This window comes from Pristiophorus japonicus, chromosome 7 (genome assembly GCF_044704955.1).
Source record: "Pristiophorus japonicus isolate sPriJap1 chromosome 7, sPriJap1.hap1, whole genome shotgun sequence".
Taxonomy (NCBI): domain Eukaryota; kingdom Metazoa; phylum Chordata; class Chondrichthyes; family Pristiophoridae; genus Pristiophorus; species Pristiophorus japonicus.
The window spans coordinates 98,339,568-98,358,638 of NC_091983.1; the positions used below are offsets into that span (position 1 = coordinate 98,339,568).

The window sequence follows — 19,071 nt, forward strand, 5'->3', positions numbered from 1 at the left end:
TTCCTGAATTGCTGCGTGTCGTCCTACATCCTCATCGGATTGTTGCATCATCCTCGGTGCTTGCGGCTGGGTGGCTTTTCCGGCACGGCCTCTGCACCTCCCACCTCTTGTTCCTGCTTCGTCCAAGTCGAATCTCGACACCAATGTTGACCGGACAGGTGGCACACATTACAGGAGGCTGAAGTACTCCTCTTCCACCCCCTCAACCTCAAGTGGTTCGAAGACTGGCACTTCTCCTCCTGGTCTTCGTGACTCTGGTGGCGGAGGTGGGTGCGGTGGATATGGGCGATTGGTGAGTGGGGAGGAGCTGGTGTGTTGGGCTAGTGACAATGTCGGGGTGGGAGACATTGGTGTCACACTCTGCCTTTGTGTACCAGAGATGAATGGGGTGCATTGCTCGGTGCTGTCTGAATCAACATCTGCAAGTAGAGGACAACATTTCAGTCTGCAGCTGAGGGGTGGGGTTGGCCAAGCTGACATGTGAGCTGTAACATTTCACATTTCAAGTAGTTCCATTGCTACATGAGCACACCATTAATGGCCGACACACTATGCGTTAAAAGGCATTTGACTTAACATTGCATGACACGAGCGTGATGCAGACAGAGTTTTGTATAAGTTTACCATGCTCTAGCACGGGATCTGCATCACCCTCTGTGGTAGCACGGCGAGGTCACCCACCAAGGCCAAGGCACGCTCCTCAACTCTGACATCTGCTGGGCCCCCTCCCGTGGCACTCAGGCTTGATGCCTTGGAAGTTCTGTTCTTCTGCAGAAATAAACGTTGCAGCCTTTGCCCCTTTTACACACGCACAGTGGCCCAATAAATGTTAATTCACTCTTGCTGACGCCACCACGTCGTTCCATTGTTTCCAACACTGGTCTCCATCCCACACAATGTTGCCCACTGAGGACACGGCCTCACCAATCTCCCTCCAAATGCGTCTATATTGGGGTGGTGGAGACTTGCCACGACCATCCCGGGTGAGGTCTTTATACCGGCGCTCCACCTCAGAAACAAGCTCCTCCAGCTCGTCATTAAACCAGGGAACTCTGGGCTTGGCTCCATCAGATTTCTTGGAAGCTTTTTTTCTGCACTCATTATTACTTTCCTTGATGGATGGTTGATGATGAATTTGTATCTCTCACTCCAAAACTGACCCTTCTCCAACTGGCAGGTGCAAGTGAGTGCACAGCTTTTATGAGCATGCGCAGCAGTGCCATCATGGCAAAAGTGATGTCATCGCCCAGAGGAAACTACAAAAAAAAAACAAGTATCATGTATGCACAGTGCACAGCCTCCGATCTTTGCCGAGTTGAGAGGCCTGCACCTAGCGCCCACTGCCCGCTCCCGTCCACCGACTCCAGTTGCCTGCCGCTGCCACCAACACAACCGCAGTGAAACTCACACCCGACTGGCCCCAGCGGCAAAAATGTATGTTCTGCCCGGGGACCGCTGTGAAACGGGTGGGCCTTAGCTTTGACCAAGTCCGGCACTTTTAGTTCTTAAATTCATCCGAGGCTCCAACCTCAAAATGTTGGTGCCCTTCTAAGGTTAGAATGGAGGCATACTTCGGGGCAGAATAGAGAACGAACATTCACGTTGCATCTAATTCGTGATATGTCTGATTCTCAGCACTAAAATTAATTATTTGAAAAAAATGACAGATATTGGAGAAGCTGTTTCAATAATACTCTACAACAACTTGGAAAACAACAGAGAAACAAAAATCTCACCTCAATAGAACTGGCGATGTTTAAACATTCTTCCATGCCAGGAATGTCCAGCTGGATAATACGCAGGTCGCTACATTTAATCGTAATTGTCCCCAATGTTCCCACAAATCTGAAATTAAAGCAGACCTACATAGGAATACAGTATTTTTGTAATTTTTCAACCTTTTTACTTGCCCCACTTTCAGGTAACTGGCCTTATTAGTGCTAGCTCTCCTTTAGCCTAGAATTCAAGATTGTTTGAGGCAGATTTATCTAGAATTCAAGACTGTTCAAGTCAGGTTAATCTAGATCTATTGTTAATGCCACTATGCAGCACCCAAAAGGAGTTTGCGCTGAGTGCTGTGGGATAGGTCTTGCTACTGACTTCTTTTCTCTCAGAGATGGAGTATTGCACTACCAGAAGCTGTTTTATACTGTAGGTGCACCACCAAAATTCTCTCATTGTTCAATCCTCCTACACGATGCAGCATTGCCTGACGAAAAGGGTAGTCAAGCTAGAACACATTTCCAGGTCTCGGCTACTGTTTTTTTTTTAAATATACAATTGTAAAATCGAGAATTATGATTAGTTCTATCCCTCAACGAGAGAGCATTATATTGTTCTGCATTAACCCAGAGGATTTAGCAATAGCTGCTTTCATAATGGCACTGTTTTAATTAGAATTCTGGAAGACTAGTATTTATGCTGCTTAATTTGATTCTTTTACCCTGGAGACAGATTCGTAGATCCATGAAAAACGAGATCTTTGGATCTGTCACCAGGAGAGTCATATTCAGCATCTGGGGCTAGCTCTCAGACAACAGACTGATTGGACCGCACCTACATAAAATCTAGGATAAGATTAGTCACAGAGAACGTGGGGAATCATTGTGAAAGATAATTATAAAATGTTGTATCCTCCTTTGTGCAGTATTTTAGTACATTAATGATTTGTGACACTGACTGCTTTTGAAAAAAAAAACTAGCTGATCTCATAATATTGCTCATGGGGTAAGATTTTTTTAATAAAGTGCCTCATCCTGTAATGGCCTCCACTGGTTACATCCATTAATTTTCTATCTTTTCTGCTTGCATCACCCTATTTCTTCCTCTATGACTCTCGCAAACACAGTCATCTCTGTTTCCCCTTCCTTCTTTCTGCAGGTATGATACTTCCAAATAAAATCGACATGAATTTGCTGTGTCAGTCAGGGCTGCTAGGACAACAATTGTGAGCATCGCTGTATATCATTATTTGCAAATATGCTCACATATATGCAATATCCATCACAATGTTCACTTCGGTCTCTGCAGATGTATTTTCAGCTTAGACAATTAAATACTTATTTAGTTTGGATCCCAGAACACCAATTTTAAGCTAGTTCCCAGTATTTATACATCTAAATGTGGCTGCCTTATCCCGGCAACAGAATCGTAGATCCAGTTTCTCATCTCCCAGAATCTCCACATATGGATGAACAGACTGCCATACAGGGTGGGAGCAGGGTGTGGGGTGGCAGGGAAAGAGGTGTGGGGGACTGTTCAGAAGAGGAAATGAGGAAAAATCACTGGCCCCAAAATTTCAGAACTTGGATGCATTTGCCAAGCAGAGGCCCAGAATTTGGGGCAGGTCTTACTTGGCTCGGGTTTCTGTCCCTTTCTCCGCCAAGCCAAAATGCTAAAAGATGAGGGGTGTACTTTCTGTCCAGACTTCACTCAAAGGGGCAGAACATCATCCCCCAACAGAAATGCCACCATTTTTGCTGTGAAAGAAAAATAGACCTGCATGATGCAGGGTTAAATACTGGCCAGGTCACCAGTTTTAATCTCTATCTTTCCTTATCCAAGAACTCTATACTTTTTTACCTTATTCCTATTGGATTATTTATTTATTAATTTATTTATATTATTATTATATCTATCTCGTATTTGATGATGTACGAGAGAAAATGGGGGGGCATAAATAAACGGCGGAGACATTGCCAGTGTTTTTTTTTTAATTGCCTCTCCGGCCCACCCGACAGAGTGACATGGTGCCGTGTCAACATTCCTGGTTCTTCGTGGGGCAGACCTCAGCAAATGCTGAAAATGATATTACTTAAATGACATGACTCATCCCTAGGGTTTAGGTCAAGGTCAACATTGGACCAGGCTGGTGGCTGGAAGTCTCGCACTGCCACACTGCCAGCACAAGAGCTACCCACCACCCTCAAATTGCTAGGCCACTGTCTCCAAGGCCTTGGCACTAACAGCAGAAATGATAACACACAAAGAAAATGTACCAGGTGAAAACAACTGAGCAGCAGGAAAGGAGGGAGTTTTATAAATGGAAAGTGAACTATATTGGAAAATCCAGTATCATATGGTACAGTATCATATACGCAAATTTGTGTCGCCTTATTAAAAAATACATTTATTTTCTGCTGGTTTCTCCTGATTTTGGAGAGTCTGGCATTTAGAAATTAATTTAGGCAGAGAAACTTCAAGGAACAGAAAGTATCCTCTAATTAATCTCAGAATCTGCCCAAAAGCAACTGACCTCAGGATATGCCTACTTATTGCAGTTAATAGACTTTGCAAACTCACTGCTTTCTCAATTTCTAATCCAACAGGGAAAGAAGCAGTATTTGATTTACCTCTGGGATGTGAAGTGAAATAAATAACTTGAGAGTAGAATAACAATTGGGAAATAATGATGAAACCTAGTTAGGTTCAGTGTATAAATAGAAAAGGATCATTAAGTGTAAAGGATTAAGAGTGCTGGATTGGAAAAGGGCAACATTTTGAGAGATATGGCAGGATCTGATCTAAATTACCCGAGCAGAAAAGTTGCAAACAGTTCAATGAATCAGCAATGGAAAATCTTCAAATCCTAGTTAGATATAATAATAATCCAATAAGAATAAAGTTCTGTGGATAAGCAAAGATAGAGAGATTAAAACTGGTGACCTGGTCAATGTTTAACCCTTAACCAACATTACTAATGTAGATTATTTGGTCATTTTGCTCATTACTGTTAGTGGGGCCTTGCAGTGCGCAAATTGTCTGCAACGTTTCTCTACATTACGACAGTCATTACACGTCAGAAGGGCTAATTGGTCATGAAGCTCTTTGGATGTCCCGAGGATGTAAACAGGCAGTGACTAGTGGGGTGCCGCAAGGTTCTGTGCTGGGGCCCCAGCTGTTTACATTGTACATTAATGATTTAGATGAGGGGATTAAATGCAGTATCTCCAAATTTGCGGATGACACTAAGTTGGGTGACAGTGTGAGCTGCGAGGAGGATGCTATTAGGCTGCAGAGTGACTTGGATAGGTTAGGTGAGTGGGCAAATGCATGGCAGATGAAGTATAATGTGGATAAATGTGAGGTTATCCACTTTGGTGGTAAAAACAGAGAGACAGACTATTATCTGAATGGTGACAGATTAGGAAAAGGGAAGGTGCAACGAGACCTGGGTGTCATGGTACATCAGTCATTGAAGGTTAGCATGCAGGTACAGCAGGCGGTTAAGAAAGCAAATGGCATGTTGGCCTTCATAGCGAGGGGATTTGAATACAGGGGCAGGGAGGTGTTGCTACAGTTGCACAGGGCCTTGGTGAGGCCACACCTGGAGTATTGTGTACAGTTTTGGTCTCCTAACTTGAGGAAGGACATTCTTGCTATTGAGGGAGTGCAGCGAAGACTCACCAGACTGATTCCCGGGATGGCGGGACTGACCTATCAAGAAAGACTGGATCAACTGGGCTTGTATTCACTGGAGTTCAGAAGAATGAGAGGGGACCTCATAGAAACGTTTAAAATTCTGATGGGTTTAGACAGGTTAGATGCAGGAAGAATGTTCCCAATGTTGGGGAAGTCCAGAACCAGGGGTCACAGTCTGAGGATAAGGGGTAAGCCATTTAGGACCGAGATGAGGAGAAACTTCTTCACCCAGAGAGTGGTGAACCTGTGGAATTCTCTACCACAGAAAGTAGTTGAGGCCAATTCACTAAATATATTCAAAAGGGAGTTAGATGAAGTCCTTACTACTCGGGGGATCAAGGGTTATGGCGAGAAAGCAGGAAGGGGGTACTGAAGTTTCATGTTCAGCCATGAACTCATTGAATGGCGGTGCAGGCTAGAAGGGCTGAATGGCCTGCTCCTGCACCTATTTTCTATGTTTCTATGTTTCTATGACAAATATGCATGTTTTCTTTTTTTTCTTCCTGAAACTTAAAAGGGAGGCACGTGTGAAGATTCTGCTTATACAAAAACATGAGAAACATATAAAGTGTAGTGTGGGGGTGAAAAGGGGAAACAGAAGAACTAAAAGGCAATATCGTAAAAGGCTGGTAGTTAACATAGCATACACAAAGTAATTGTTAGAGAAAATAGGGCCAGTCCACTGATAGAAAATATAGTTGTGGTGAATGAAGGTATGGGGGAAGATAGTGACCCGGAATTTGCAGTCAACGGCAAAGCAAAGGTGTTCGCCACAGCTGCCCAAAGAGATATTGTGATCTCTGTAGCAAGAGGTTTGCCTTTTACTACGTTCAAGTGATTTCAGTGCTCTGTAGTGGGAATTCCCGAGTGCAATGCTGTTGTGACAGCAACAAGCTGTTTAAGCAGCCAATCACAATGCAGAATTCTCGGGGTGGGGCGGGGAGAGGGAATCAGGAAATGAGAAGCCGCTATTATCCGGACTTTTAAAAAATGTTACACACAGCAAAACAAAGATTGGGAGTCGTACATGAGGAAAAGGTAGAACCTGAAATATCATGGACAAACTTTAATAAAATATATGCAGTTTTTTTTTTAAAAAGTTTCTTAAAAATTGTAATTTTTTAAAATCATAATTGAAATTTGACACTCCACAAAATTAATTATTTTTTCCAGAATCATAATGCTTCTTTAGCAGTCAAAACATTGTTAAAACCCCAGGTTACACTTAAGGCCCAATACATAGTGGGGTAATTAACAGCGCTATTACCACGGAAAAGCCCTGTGCCGCCGGGGGGTGGGCTACAGCGCAGCCAGTGTTGGAGCAGTGAATGACTGAGCTCAACTTCAGGATTTCCACATTTAGATGACCATGCGCTACATCCTGAAGTTGCGGTCAGTTTCAAAGGGGTAATAACAGCCAACCCGGTTTGTTTATTGTTATTACTCACCGCAAAGTCCGGCCCAATAAATATTTTGCATCTGTTTTTGAAATTATAGTGGAGAATGTAGATGTAGATATGGAACTGTTAGAGATAACTGTAGAAAAGAAATTGGTTCTGAAAAATTAGCAGATGCTAGACAGACAAGTTATCAGGCACTGATAAAATGCACCCTATGCTGGCTGCTAGAGAGGAAATGGCAGTGGTTCTGATCATAATCTTCTTTAGTTATGCAGGGGTTTGGAAGGAAGATATTGTAACACCTTTTGCTCAAGAAGGAAAGGACAACGCAGGCACCTGTAGATCACTTAGTCTATCGGTTAGGCCTAAACCCTCACAATCAATCTTTTAATATTAAAGAGAGAGCAATCAGAGATGCACGGAATAGTCACGGACAGCTAACATGGGTTTGTTGAAGGCAAGTCATGCTGGACAATATATATTTTTTTTTTAAAAGATGGCATAAAAATAGGAAATGCAGTGGATGTCATGTATATTTAGATTTTCAGCTGGTGCCTCAAGAGGCTTGCTACAAAGTTCATGTGTATGGCAAAAGTGTAAATATAGCAGCATGGATAGAACGTTTGTTGATGGACAGGAAACGAAGGTGAGGGACTAGAGATTTGGAAATGGAAACTGGGCTCGAGGATAGGGAGTACAATCTCAAAATTTGCTATGACACAAAAGTAATCGGTTTAGCAAACCACAAGGAGGACTTCTACAAACGTGGAGACGCTAGCGAATGAGCAGACTAGCGACAGATTCAACTTAATGTGGGGAGGTGGCAGGTACTGTATTTGGAAGTAAAAAGGAATGGGAGCATGAAGCAGTTCCCAGTGCTTATAGCAGCTGCGTTGGTGTTAATACAATATGTCTGCTATACGTGGTAGACAGTAAAAAACAAAAAGCAAAGTAACCAACATAATTTTTTAAAAACAGGAAAACTCACTGAGCAGCTAGCTCTCCCACTTGTTAGCAGTTGCATCCAGAATCTCATCACTAAGGTAATCAATCGCACTTTATCGAGGTGCGAAAAGCTGATTGGTCAAAACCAGTAGAATTTTTAAAATTGGTAAGCATTTATTTAACTGCCCAAAATGGTCGGTGCGCTTGATATACCTTTGAAATTGACTCGTATGGTTATGGTGAGCACATTTTGCTGGATATAGGCAGCTGCCCGTGCTCAGTGTGAATAGTGCAAGTGATCGGGACTGTATGGCCGAAGGGTGTGGATAAACAGAGACACCTACAGGTAAAAATACATAATTCCCTACAAGTGTAACCACAGGTAGTTACACCAATTTCAAAAAAAGCCAATAGCATTTTTGATTTAGAAGCAAAAACTGAAAGTACATTTGTCTCAGGCATTGGTTAGGCAGCAATGAAAGTACTGTGTGCAATTTTGAGTACCCTACAATGGAAAGTTCCACTCCATAAAGAATGTACATTGAATATTCACCAGGATGATGTCAGAAAAAGGAAATTATAGATAGAGGACACTGGAGATACTACACTTCCACTGGAGCAGAGAGGGCAAGAGGAAATTGATTTCTTTTAAAACAAAGGGTTTTGACAAAGTGAATAGCAAAAGACAACATTTGCTATTGGTTGCGGAGTCGGTGATGGATCATTAGTTTAAAACCATCACTAAGTGAAGAGAGAGGTTAGGAGAAATTTCTTTAGCAGAGGGTTGTTGTAGCATGAAATGCTTTGCCACAGGCAATGATTGAGATGGAGATCATTGCATCCTTTAAAGGAAACTGGATGAATATCAAATTACAAATCCATTATGGGAGCACGAGGAAGTGGGATGAATGTTGGATTGAACCAAAGAGCTCGGCACGGACACGATGAGCTGAATGGCCTGTAAAAGTCTATGGTTCAGTCATAAGTGTGCCCACATCAGTGTAAACAACGCCACTCAAAATATAAGCCTATAAATCTCTGAATGATGATTGAATTGTCAACATGTATCCACTCCCTACCCACTATATAAAATCATAGAATGCTTACAGCACAGAAGGAGGCCATTCAGCCCGTGCCAGTTCTCTAGAAGAGCACTTCAGCTAGTCCCACTCCCCTGCCCTTTCCCCGTAGTCCTGCAAATCTTTTTTCTCCTTCAGGTACTTATCTAATTCACATTTGAAAGCCATGATTGAATCTGCCTCCACCACCCTTTCAAGCAATACATTCCAAATCCAAATCATTCGCAGAGTAAAATGTTTTTTCACGTTGCCTTTGGTTCTTCTGCCAATCACCTTAAATCTGTGTCTTCTGGTTCTCGACCCTTCCATCAATGGGAACAGTTTCATAGAAATTTACAGCACAGAAGGAGGCCATTCGGACCATCGTGTCTGTACCAGCCAACAAAGAGCTATCCAGCCTCATCTCACTTTCCAGCTCTTGGTCCATGGCCTTGTAGGTGCACATTCAAGTACTTTTTAAATGCTGAGTGTTTCTGCCTCTACCACTCTTTCCGGCAGTGAGTTCCACACCCCCACCACCCTCGGTGAAAAAATGTCTCCTCAAATCCCCTCTAAACCTCCTACAAATTACATTAAATCTATGTCCCCTGGTTATTGACCCCACTGCTAAGGGAAATAGGCCCTTCCTATTCACTCTATCTAGGCCCTTCGTAATTTTATACACCTCAATAAGGTTTCCCCTCAGCCTCCTTTGTTCCAAAGAAATCAAATCCAGACAATCCAATCTTTCCTCAAAGCTAAAATTCTCCAATCCAAGCAACATCCTTGTAAATCTCCTCTGTACCCTCTCAAGTGCAATCAGATCTTTCCTATAATGTGGTGACCAGAACTGCAAGTAGTACTCTAGTTGTTGCCTAACTAGTGTTTTATACAGTTCAAGCATAACATCCCTGTTCTGATATTCTATGCCTCGGCTAGTAAAGGCACGTATCCCGTATGCCTTCTTAACCACCTTATCGAACTATCCTGCTACCTTCAGGGATCTGTGGACATGCACTCCAAGGTCCCTCTGTTCCTCTACACTTCTCTGTCCTACCATTTATTGTGTATTCCTTTGCCTTGTTAGCCCTCCCCAAATGAGTTACCTCACACTTCTCCTGATTGAATTCCATTTGGAACTGTTCTGCCCACCTGACCAGTTTAGTGATATCTTCCTGCAGGCTACAGCTTTCCTCTTCATTACCAATCACACAGCCAATTTTTGTATCATAAGAAATAAGACAAGGAGTAGGCCATTCGGCCCCTCGAGCCTGCTCCGCCATTTAATAAGATCATGGCAGATCTGATCATGGATTCAGTTCCACTTCCCTGCCTGCTCCCCATAACCCTTTATTCCCTTATCGCTCAAAAATCTGTCTAGATCCACCTTAAATATATTCAATGACCCAACCTCCACAGCTCTCTGGCGAAGAGAATTCCACAGATTCGATAAGAGCACCTCTCATTCTTCTGAACGCCAATGTGTATAGGTCCAACTTACTCAACCTATCCTCTTAAGTCAACCCCCCTCATCTCCGGAATCAACCTAGTCAACCTTCTCTGAACAGCCTCCAATGCAAGTATATCCTTCCTTAAATACAGAGACCAAAATTATACGCAGTACTCGAGGCGTGACCTCATCAATACCCTGTGCAGTTGTAGCAGGACTGTAAACTTCTTAATCATACCCCTACATTTAAGTCCATATCATTGATATAAAGCACAAAAAGCAAGAGACCGAGTACTGAGCCCTGCAGAACACAACTGGAAATAGCCTTCCAGTCACAAAATCACCCATCGACCATTATCCTTTGTTTCCTTCCTCTGCCAATTTTGGATCCAACTTGCCACTTTGCCTTGAATCCCATGGGTGTTTACTTTCATGACCAGTCTGCCACGTGGGACCTTATCAAAAGCCTTGCTCAAGTCTATATACATGACATCAAATGCACTACCCTCATCGACCCTTCTTGTTACCGCCTCAAAGAATTCAATCAAGTTAGTCAGACACAACCTTCCTTTAACAAATCCATTCTGACAGGTCCTTGATTAATCAGTGTCTTTCTAAACGAAGATTTATCCTGTCCCTCAGAATTTTTTCCAATAATTTTCGACCACCGAGGTTAGGTTGGCTGGCCTGTAATTACACGGTCCATCCCTTTCTCCCTTTTTATACAATGATACAATGTTAGCAGTCCTCCAGTAACACACCTGTAGCCAGAGAGGTTTGGAAAATGATGGTCAGAGCCTCTGCTATTTCCTCTCTTGCTTCTCTCAACAGCCTGGGGTACATTTCATCCTGGCCTGGTGATTTATCCACTTTCAAAGATGCTAAACCCCTTAATACTTCCTCTCTCACTATGTTTATTTCATCTAATATTTCACACTCCTCCTCAGTGATTGCAATGTCTGCATCATCCCTCTCTTTTGTGAAAACAGACACAAAGTATTAATTAACATACTTCCACCCGAGGTTTAATCGAACAAAGAGAGCTGCCGAAATGAGAAAGACTGAGCAGGCAGGGAAAAGAGAAGACTAAGAGACCGACACACAGATTACCCTCATGGTCTCTAATAGGCCCCACTCTTTCTTTATAAAACATCTTTGGGTTTTCCTTGATTTTACTTGCCAATATTTTTCATGCCCTCTGATTTCCCAATTTCCTTTTTAATTTAACCCCTGCATTTTCTATACTCCTTCAGGGTTTCTGCAGTATTGAACCCTCTGTATCTGTCATAAGCTTCCCTTTTTTTCTTTATCCTACTTGACATCCAGGGGCTCCAAATTTGTTTGTCCCACCCTTTTTCTTTAAGGGAATACTTTTGCTCAGAATCCTCACTATCGCCTCCTTGAATGCCTCACACTGCTGACACTGATTTACCTTCAAGTCGCTGTTTCCAATCTACTTTGGCTAAATCACATCTCAGCTTAGTAAAATTGGCATTTCCCCAATTGAGAACTTTTATTCCTGATCTATCTTTGTCCTATTCCACAACTACCCTAAATCTAACTGAATTATGCTCTCCCACTGATAGTCCTTCCACCTGCACAGCTTCATTCCCGAAAACAAAATCCAGAACCACCCCCTCTCTTGTTGGGCTTGCTACGGACTAGCTAAAAAAGTTCTCCAGAATGCATTTTAAGAATTCTGCTCCCTCTATTCCTTTCACACTAATTCTATTCCAGATAACATTAAAAACATAGAAAATAGGTGCAAGTGTTGGCCATTCGGCCCTTCGAGCCTGCACCACCATTCAATAAGATCATGGCTGATCATTCACCTCAGTACCCCTTTCCTACTTTCTCTCCATATCCCTTGCTCCCTTTAGCCATAAGGGCCCTATCTAACTCCCCCTTGAATATATCCAATGAACTGGCATCAACAACTCTCTGCAGTAGAGAATTCCACTGGTTAACAACTCTCAGTGAAGAAGTTTCTCCTCATTTCAGTCCTAAATGTCATACCCTGTATCCTTTGACTGTGTCCCCTGGTTCTGGACTTCCCCAAAATCAGGAACATTCTTCCTGCATCTAACCTGTCCAGTCCCATCAGAATTTTATATGTTTCTATGAGATCCCCACTCATCCTTCTAAACACCAGTGAATACAGGCCCAGTCGATCCAGTCTCTCCTCATATGTCAGTCCTGCCATCCTGGGAATCAGTCTAGTGAACCTTTGCTGCACTCCCTCAATAGCAAGAATGTCCTTCCTCAGATTAGGAGACGAAAACTGAACACAATATTCCAGGTGAGGCCTCACCAAGGCCCTGTACAACTGCATTAAGACCTCTCTGCCCCTGTACTCAAATCCCTTCGCTATGAAGGCCAACATACCATTTGCCTTCTTCATCACCTGCTGTACCTGCATGCCAACTTTCAATGACTGGTGTACCATGACACCCAGGTCTCGTTGCACCTCCCCTTTTCCTAATCTGCCACCATTCAGATTATATTCTGCCTTCGTGTTTTTGCCACCAAAGTGGATAACCTCACATTTATCCACATTGTATTGCATCTGCCATGCATTTTCCCACTCACCTAACCTGTCCAGGGTAGTTTTAAACTCCTACTATTACTGCCCTATTGTTTTATGCACGTCGCAGAAATGTGACTACATATTTTCTCTTCTATCTTCCTCTGACTGTTTGGGGGTCTATAGTACACTCCCAGCAGAGTGATCGCCCCTTTTTTGTTTTCTCTATCCACTTTGTCTCGACCCCTCATGATTTTGAGCATTTCAAAACCTCCTAAACAACCCCAACTTCTCTAGTCTATCCCTGTAACTGGAGTCCCTCAACCCCGGACCATTCTTGTAAAGCTGCAACCTCTCGAAAGCCTTCACCGCCTTCCTAAAGTGCGGCGCCCAGAATCGGACACAATACGTCAGTTTTCGGCGTGTTTTAAATGGTTTTGCAAAGCACCACAGCATTAACATCACATTTAACCTCAACGGTAGAACATTGGTGCGCCGGCCCGGGGCCTCCGAGTGAGGAGAGGCCGGGTCACGGCACTGCGAGCACGAACCTCTTGTCGATGGAATCGATGTTGCTGTGCAGCAGCCAGAGCTCCTCGCTGTTGTCCTGCCGGGAGGAGAGGATCAGGTGGTGGCCGGTCAGGCACAGCGTGCCCTCCACCCGGGGCAGGAAGGGCCGGTGAAGGATCACACTGTCAACCCGGGGAGTCTTGATCAGCTCCGCAAACTCCATCTCCCTCTGCAACCAGAGGCCAACCCTTCGCCAGCGGCACCCGGACCAAAACAACCCACGCACCTCACACCACCAGCAAAAATAGGCACCCGTGCCCACCCGCCGAACGTCCCCCGAACTGCAACCTCCGCGAGAAATCGTTCCACCCGACACCCAGTCTGCCAGTGACGTCACAGAGCGCTTGCTGATTGATTGACAGGTGTACTTCACAGGATCTATCAGGAGTGGAGTTCATGTGTATAATGTTAATGTTAGGAAATGGAGTTTATGGGCATAATGTTAATGTTAGGAAATGGAGTTTATGGGCATAATGTTAATGTTAGGAGTGGAGTTTATTGGCATAATGTTAATGTTAGGAAATTGAGTCATTGGGAATAATGTTAATGTTAGGAGTGGAGTTTATTGGCATCATGTTAATGTTAGGAAATAGAGTTTATTGGCATAATGTTAATGTTCGGAGTGGAGTTTATTGGCATAATGTTAATGTTAGAAAATGGAGTTTATGGGCATAATGTTAATGTTAGGAAATGGATTTCATGGGCATAATGTTAATGTTAGGAGTGGAGTTTACGGTTATAATGTTAATGCTAGGAAATCAGGTTTATTGTCATAATGTTAATGTTCAAAAATAATGTTAGGAAATGGATTTCATGGGCATAATGTTAATGTTAGGAGTGGAGTTTATTGGCATAATGTTAATGTTAGGAAATGGAGTTTATGGGCATAATGTTAATGTTAGGAGTGGAGTTTATTGGCATAATGTTAATGTTAGGAAATGGATTTCATGGGCATAATGTTAATGTTAGGAGTGGAGTTTATTGGCATAATGTTAATGTTAGGAGTGGAGTTTATTGGCATAATGTTAATGTTAGGAAATGGAGTTCATGGGCATAATGTTAATGTTAGGAGTGGAGTTTATTGGCATAATGTTAATGTTAGGAAATGGAGTTCATGGGCATAATGTTAATGTTAGGAGTGGAGTTTACGGTTATAATGTTAATGCTAGGAAATCAGGTTTATTGTCATAATGTTAATGTTCAAAAATAATGTTAGGAAATAGGGTTTATTATCATAAATACTGGCACAGACCGCACACCCACTTAAACATAGAGAGAGTGAAATTGACCCTTTTTTAGAGGCACGTTAGTGCCTCCAGGGGCTCTAGTGGAGCAGAAGAGATTTTTCTTCCAAGGCGGATGGCTACTGGCTCCCGGGAAATTATCCAGGAGTTTGCGGAGGCGCTGCCATGACAGCACCCCGCAGTTAGCACCCCGGGCTGCCGCATAACCGACGATGATGTCATCGCCGTGCGCAGCGACCCCTCACCGCCCCGTGCTGACCCCTTATTGCTCCGCAGGGGAAATTGCCCCATGGGCCACAAGGCTGGCGTGAGTGGATGTGAACGCCAGCTTCACGGGGCAGCTGACATCCGCTTTCTTAAAGGGGAGGGCGCCTCTCGGGTCAGCTCCAGGATGGCGGCCCTTGCGTGGGTGCCGGGCTGTGGACCAGTCCATGTTGCCCTGGTGGCCTAGTGGAGGCCATCAGAGGCCTTGGAGAGTGTGCAGTGGCCCTCCCCTTTAAGCGAAGGGGAGGGGCATTGAAGCGCGTCAACGCTACGCGGAGAACCCTGGAGCTATTTGTGGAGGGAGAAGACTGGGAGGATTTTACAGATCACCTCGACCAGTACTTCGTGGCACACAAGATGGATGAAGACGCTGTTAGGCGCAGGGCAGTTTTCCTCATGGTTTCTGGTCCAAAAATCTATGGCCTTGTTGTAGGAGGTAGGCACCTTTAGAATATAGCAGAATACTAGGCATTAGGCACCTGCTAGATATATCAAAACTCACATAAGCTTAAAATGGACACACACATAAAATGGCTGCCCAGGCATGATGGGAAATCAGGTAGTCAAGCTGTGAACTGTTGAACGTTCAATGACCAAGCAATAACCCTGTGAGGCCCACTGTAGGAATGCCTGGGATGCGGGAAGACAGAGATAAGAAGGAAACCATCTCCTGTGAACAAGGTCATAAACCAATTAATTCCCCAGGAAGAAAGATAAGAGGGAAACCATCTCCTGTAAACAAGGTTATAAACCAATTATTTCTCCCAGATGAAAGAACTAGGGAGAGAACCTATAAAGTCATCGATCAGCCCAAGCTGACAATAACCGAACATATGGTTCCCTGGATACTAGGGGAATTCTATTGGGTTAAAAGAACCTATATGTAATCTATAATCGTTGTGATTGGCTTGTGTCCAGCCGTGATGGGCTGTGTAGCTGTAGTAAACTGTTTTGTAACTGTTGTGAAACATATAAAGGTGCATGTAACCCTTTGTTCTGGGGAGAGAAACCTGGATACGGTCCTGAGTTTTTCCTCCCCGCTGAGCGTAATAAAAGCCGCATCAGCATTGGAACCGACTCTGAGTGTTGAGTGATTCTTCTAAGAAAACACTAACGCTAACAGCCTCGTAAAGAATCTGCTCTCACCTGTACGTCCAATGGAAAAGACCTATGAGGAATTGTGTGCTCTGATTTGTGACCATCACAAACCTAAAGAAGGTATCATTATCTCGAGATAATCGCTTTTACAAACATGTTGGTTCTGAGGGCCAGGACATGGTGGAATTTGTTGCCGACCTGAGACGTCTCGCTGGGCCGTGTAAGTTTGGAACCGTGTTGGAAGACATGCTGCGCGACGTCTTTGTAATAGGCATAAACCACGAGGTGATTCTGCGGAAGCTGCTGGCTATGGATCTGAGCAGGACCATCACGATTGCCCAGGCTTGCCTGACCACGGTCGATAGTACAAAGCAGATATCCTCGCAGAGTCGGAACTCCACGGCAAGTACTGTGCACCAGATTGTGTTTGTGAAACCTGCAACTGCTCAAAGTCTGCCATTGGGCACGAATCCGATTTCACCCTGTTGGCATTATGGGGGCAATCATCGGCCTCATCAGTGCCATTTCAGACGGTATATTTGTCGAGGCTGTGCGAAAATGGGGCACCTTCAGCGGATGTATCCGCAGCTCCACAAGCGTGCAGCGACACACCACGTGGATGATGATGACTGATCCGGAGCGGATCTGGCAATGCAACCCGAGATACCCAAGGAGGAAGTGTATAGTGTACATTCGTTCCTGACAAAGAGCCAACCGATAATGATTGAAGTAAAATTGAATGGCGTGCCGGTATCTATGGAATTAGGCAAGTCAGTCAATTATGAGCCAGAGGACTTTCGAAAAGCTGTGGGACACGAAAGCCGCAAATCCCAAGCTGAGTCCAGTAAATGCAAAATTGCATACCTACACCAAAGAGCTCATACCAGTGATTGGCAGTGCAGTAGTCAAGGTGTCGTACGATGGGGCGGTTCATGATCTATCGCTGTGGATCGTTCCAGGCAATGGTCCAATGCAGTTCGGCAAGAGTTGGCTTGAAAAAATAAAGTGGAACTGGAACGATATTCAAGCTTTGTCATCGGTGGATGACGCTTCGTGTGCTCAACTGCTGAGCAAATTTCCCTCGCTGTTTGAACCAGGCATCAGCAACTTCACGGGAGCCATAGTGCAGATCCACCTGGACTCGGATGCAAGACCCGTCTATCACAAAGCCCGGGCGGTCCTGTACATGATGAGGGAGAAGGTCGAAATCGAACTCCAACGTGAAGGGGTCATTTCACTGGTCGAATTTAACGAATGAGCTAGTCCCATTGTTCCTGTGCTGAAGAATGATGGCACTGTCAGGATTTGTGGAAACTACAAGGTTCCGATCAACCGAGTTTCGAAACAGGATCAGTATCCGTTACCAAAGGCTGATGACCTGTTTGCAACGCTAGCCGGGGGAAAGTCGTTCACCAAATTGGATCTGACATCGGCCGATATGACACAGGAGCTTGTCGAAACGTCTAAGACACTTACGTGCATCAATACGCATAAAGGGCCATTCATTTACAACAGGTGTCCTTTCAGAATTCGCTCGGCTGCAGCCATATCTCAGAGAAACATGGAAAGTTTACTGAAGTCCGTCCCTAGAACCGTGGTGTTCCAAGACGACATTCTGGTCACAGGTCGTGACACTGCCGAACACCTGCACAACCTGGAAGAGGTTCTATGTCGTCTGGACAAAGTGGGGCTCAGGCTAAAACGTTCAAAGTGCGTCTTTATGGCACTGGAAGTTGAATTCCTGGGAAGGAAGATTGCTGCAGATGGCATCAGGCCTACAGACTCGAAAACAGAGGCCATCAAAAATGCACCCAGACCGCAGAATGTGACGGAGCTGCGTTCGTTCCTTGGTCTTCTCAACTACTTCAGTCATTTCTTACCTAAATTGAGCACATTATTAGAGCCACTGCACATGCTGCTCAGAAAAGGCGACAACTGAGTTGAGGTGTATCTCAAGACAGGACCTTCGAGAAGGCTAGAAATCTGCTTTGTTCCAACAAATTGCTGGTACATTATGACCCTTGCTAAGCATTTAGTATTGGCCTGTGACGCGTCATCACATGGGTTTGGTTGCGTGCTCCAACAATCCAATGAGTCGGGCAAACTACAACCCATTGCGTACGCGTTGAGAAGCATGTCTAAAGCGAAAAGAGCCTACGGCATGATAGAGAAAGACACTTTAGCCTGCATATATGGGATTACAAAGATGCACAGTATCTTTTTGGGCTTCATTTCGTGCTTGAAAACGATCACAAGCTGCTCATATCTTTGTTTTCAGAGCATAGAGTTATCAATACCAACATGTCGCCCCGCATCCAGAGGTGGGCGCTGACATTATCTGCCTATGATTATGTCATTCGCCATAAATCTGGCACCGAGAATTGTGCCGATGCATTGAGTCGTTTACCATTGCCCACGCCGGAGGTGGAACCGTCACAGCCTGCAGACCTACTGTTGGTCGTGGATGCCTTTGAGAGTGAAGGATCGTCTGTCACTGCTCAACAAGTTATGACCTGGAACAACCAGGATCCGATCTTATCGCTTGTAAAACATTGTGTCCTTATTGGTGATTGGTTGGCCATTCTCAGGGAAGCCTGTGTGATAAGCCCAAACCTTACAACCGTCGCAAAGATGAACTATCCATTCAATCTGATTGTTTGCTATTGGGTAATCATGTTGTCATGCCCAAGAAAGGCAGGGAGAGATTTGTACAGGATTTACACAGTACCCATCCCGGTATTGTGATGATGAAGGCCATTGCCAGGACTCTCGTTTGGTGGCTTGGCATTGACTCTGATGTGTGCATCAGTGCAACACTTGCATGCAGTTAAGCAATGCACCAGTGGAATCTCCACTAAGTCTGTGGTCGTGGCCATCAAAATCATGGTCGAGGATCCACATCGACTATGCGGGTCCTTTCCTGGGCAAAATGTTTTTGGTGGTGGTGGATACGTATTCCAAATGGATAGAATGTGTAATCATGTCATCCAGCACATCCACAGCCACCATTGAGAGCTTTCGTGCCATGTTCGCCACTCATGGTCTGCCCGACATCGTTGTGAGCGACAACGGATCATGCTTCATGAGTTTGGAGTTT

General features: G+C 44.3%; 1 protein-coding gene across 1 annotated transcript in view; it reads right to left on the reverse strand.

Moving 5' to 3' along the window:
• The window catches only part of mtmr9 (myotubularin related protein 9), a 76,919-nt gene extending 63,313 nt beyond the window's left edge, over positions 1-13,606 (reverse strand). Inside the window, exons 1-2 of the mRNA XM_070885173.1 lie at positions 13,350-13,606; positions 1,737-1,845 (exon numbers count right to left, since the gene is read on the reverse strand). Of these exons, the coding sequence (XP_070741274.1) occupies positions 1,737-1,845; positions 13,350-13,531 (291 nt within the window). The 5' untranslated portion in view covers positions 13,532-13,606. The remainder of the gene's footprint in view (positions 1-1,736; positions 1,846-13,349) is intronic.
• Positions 13,607-19,071: the final 5,465 nt, after the last annotated feature.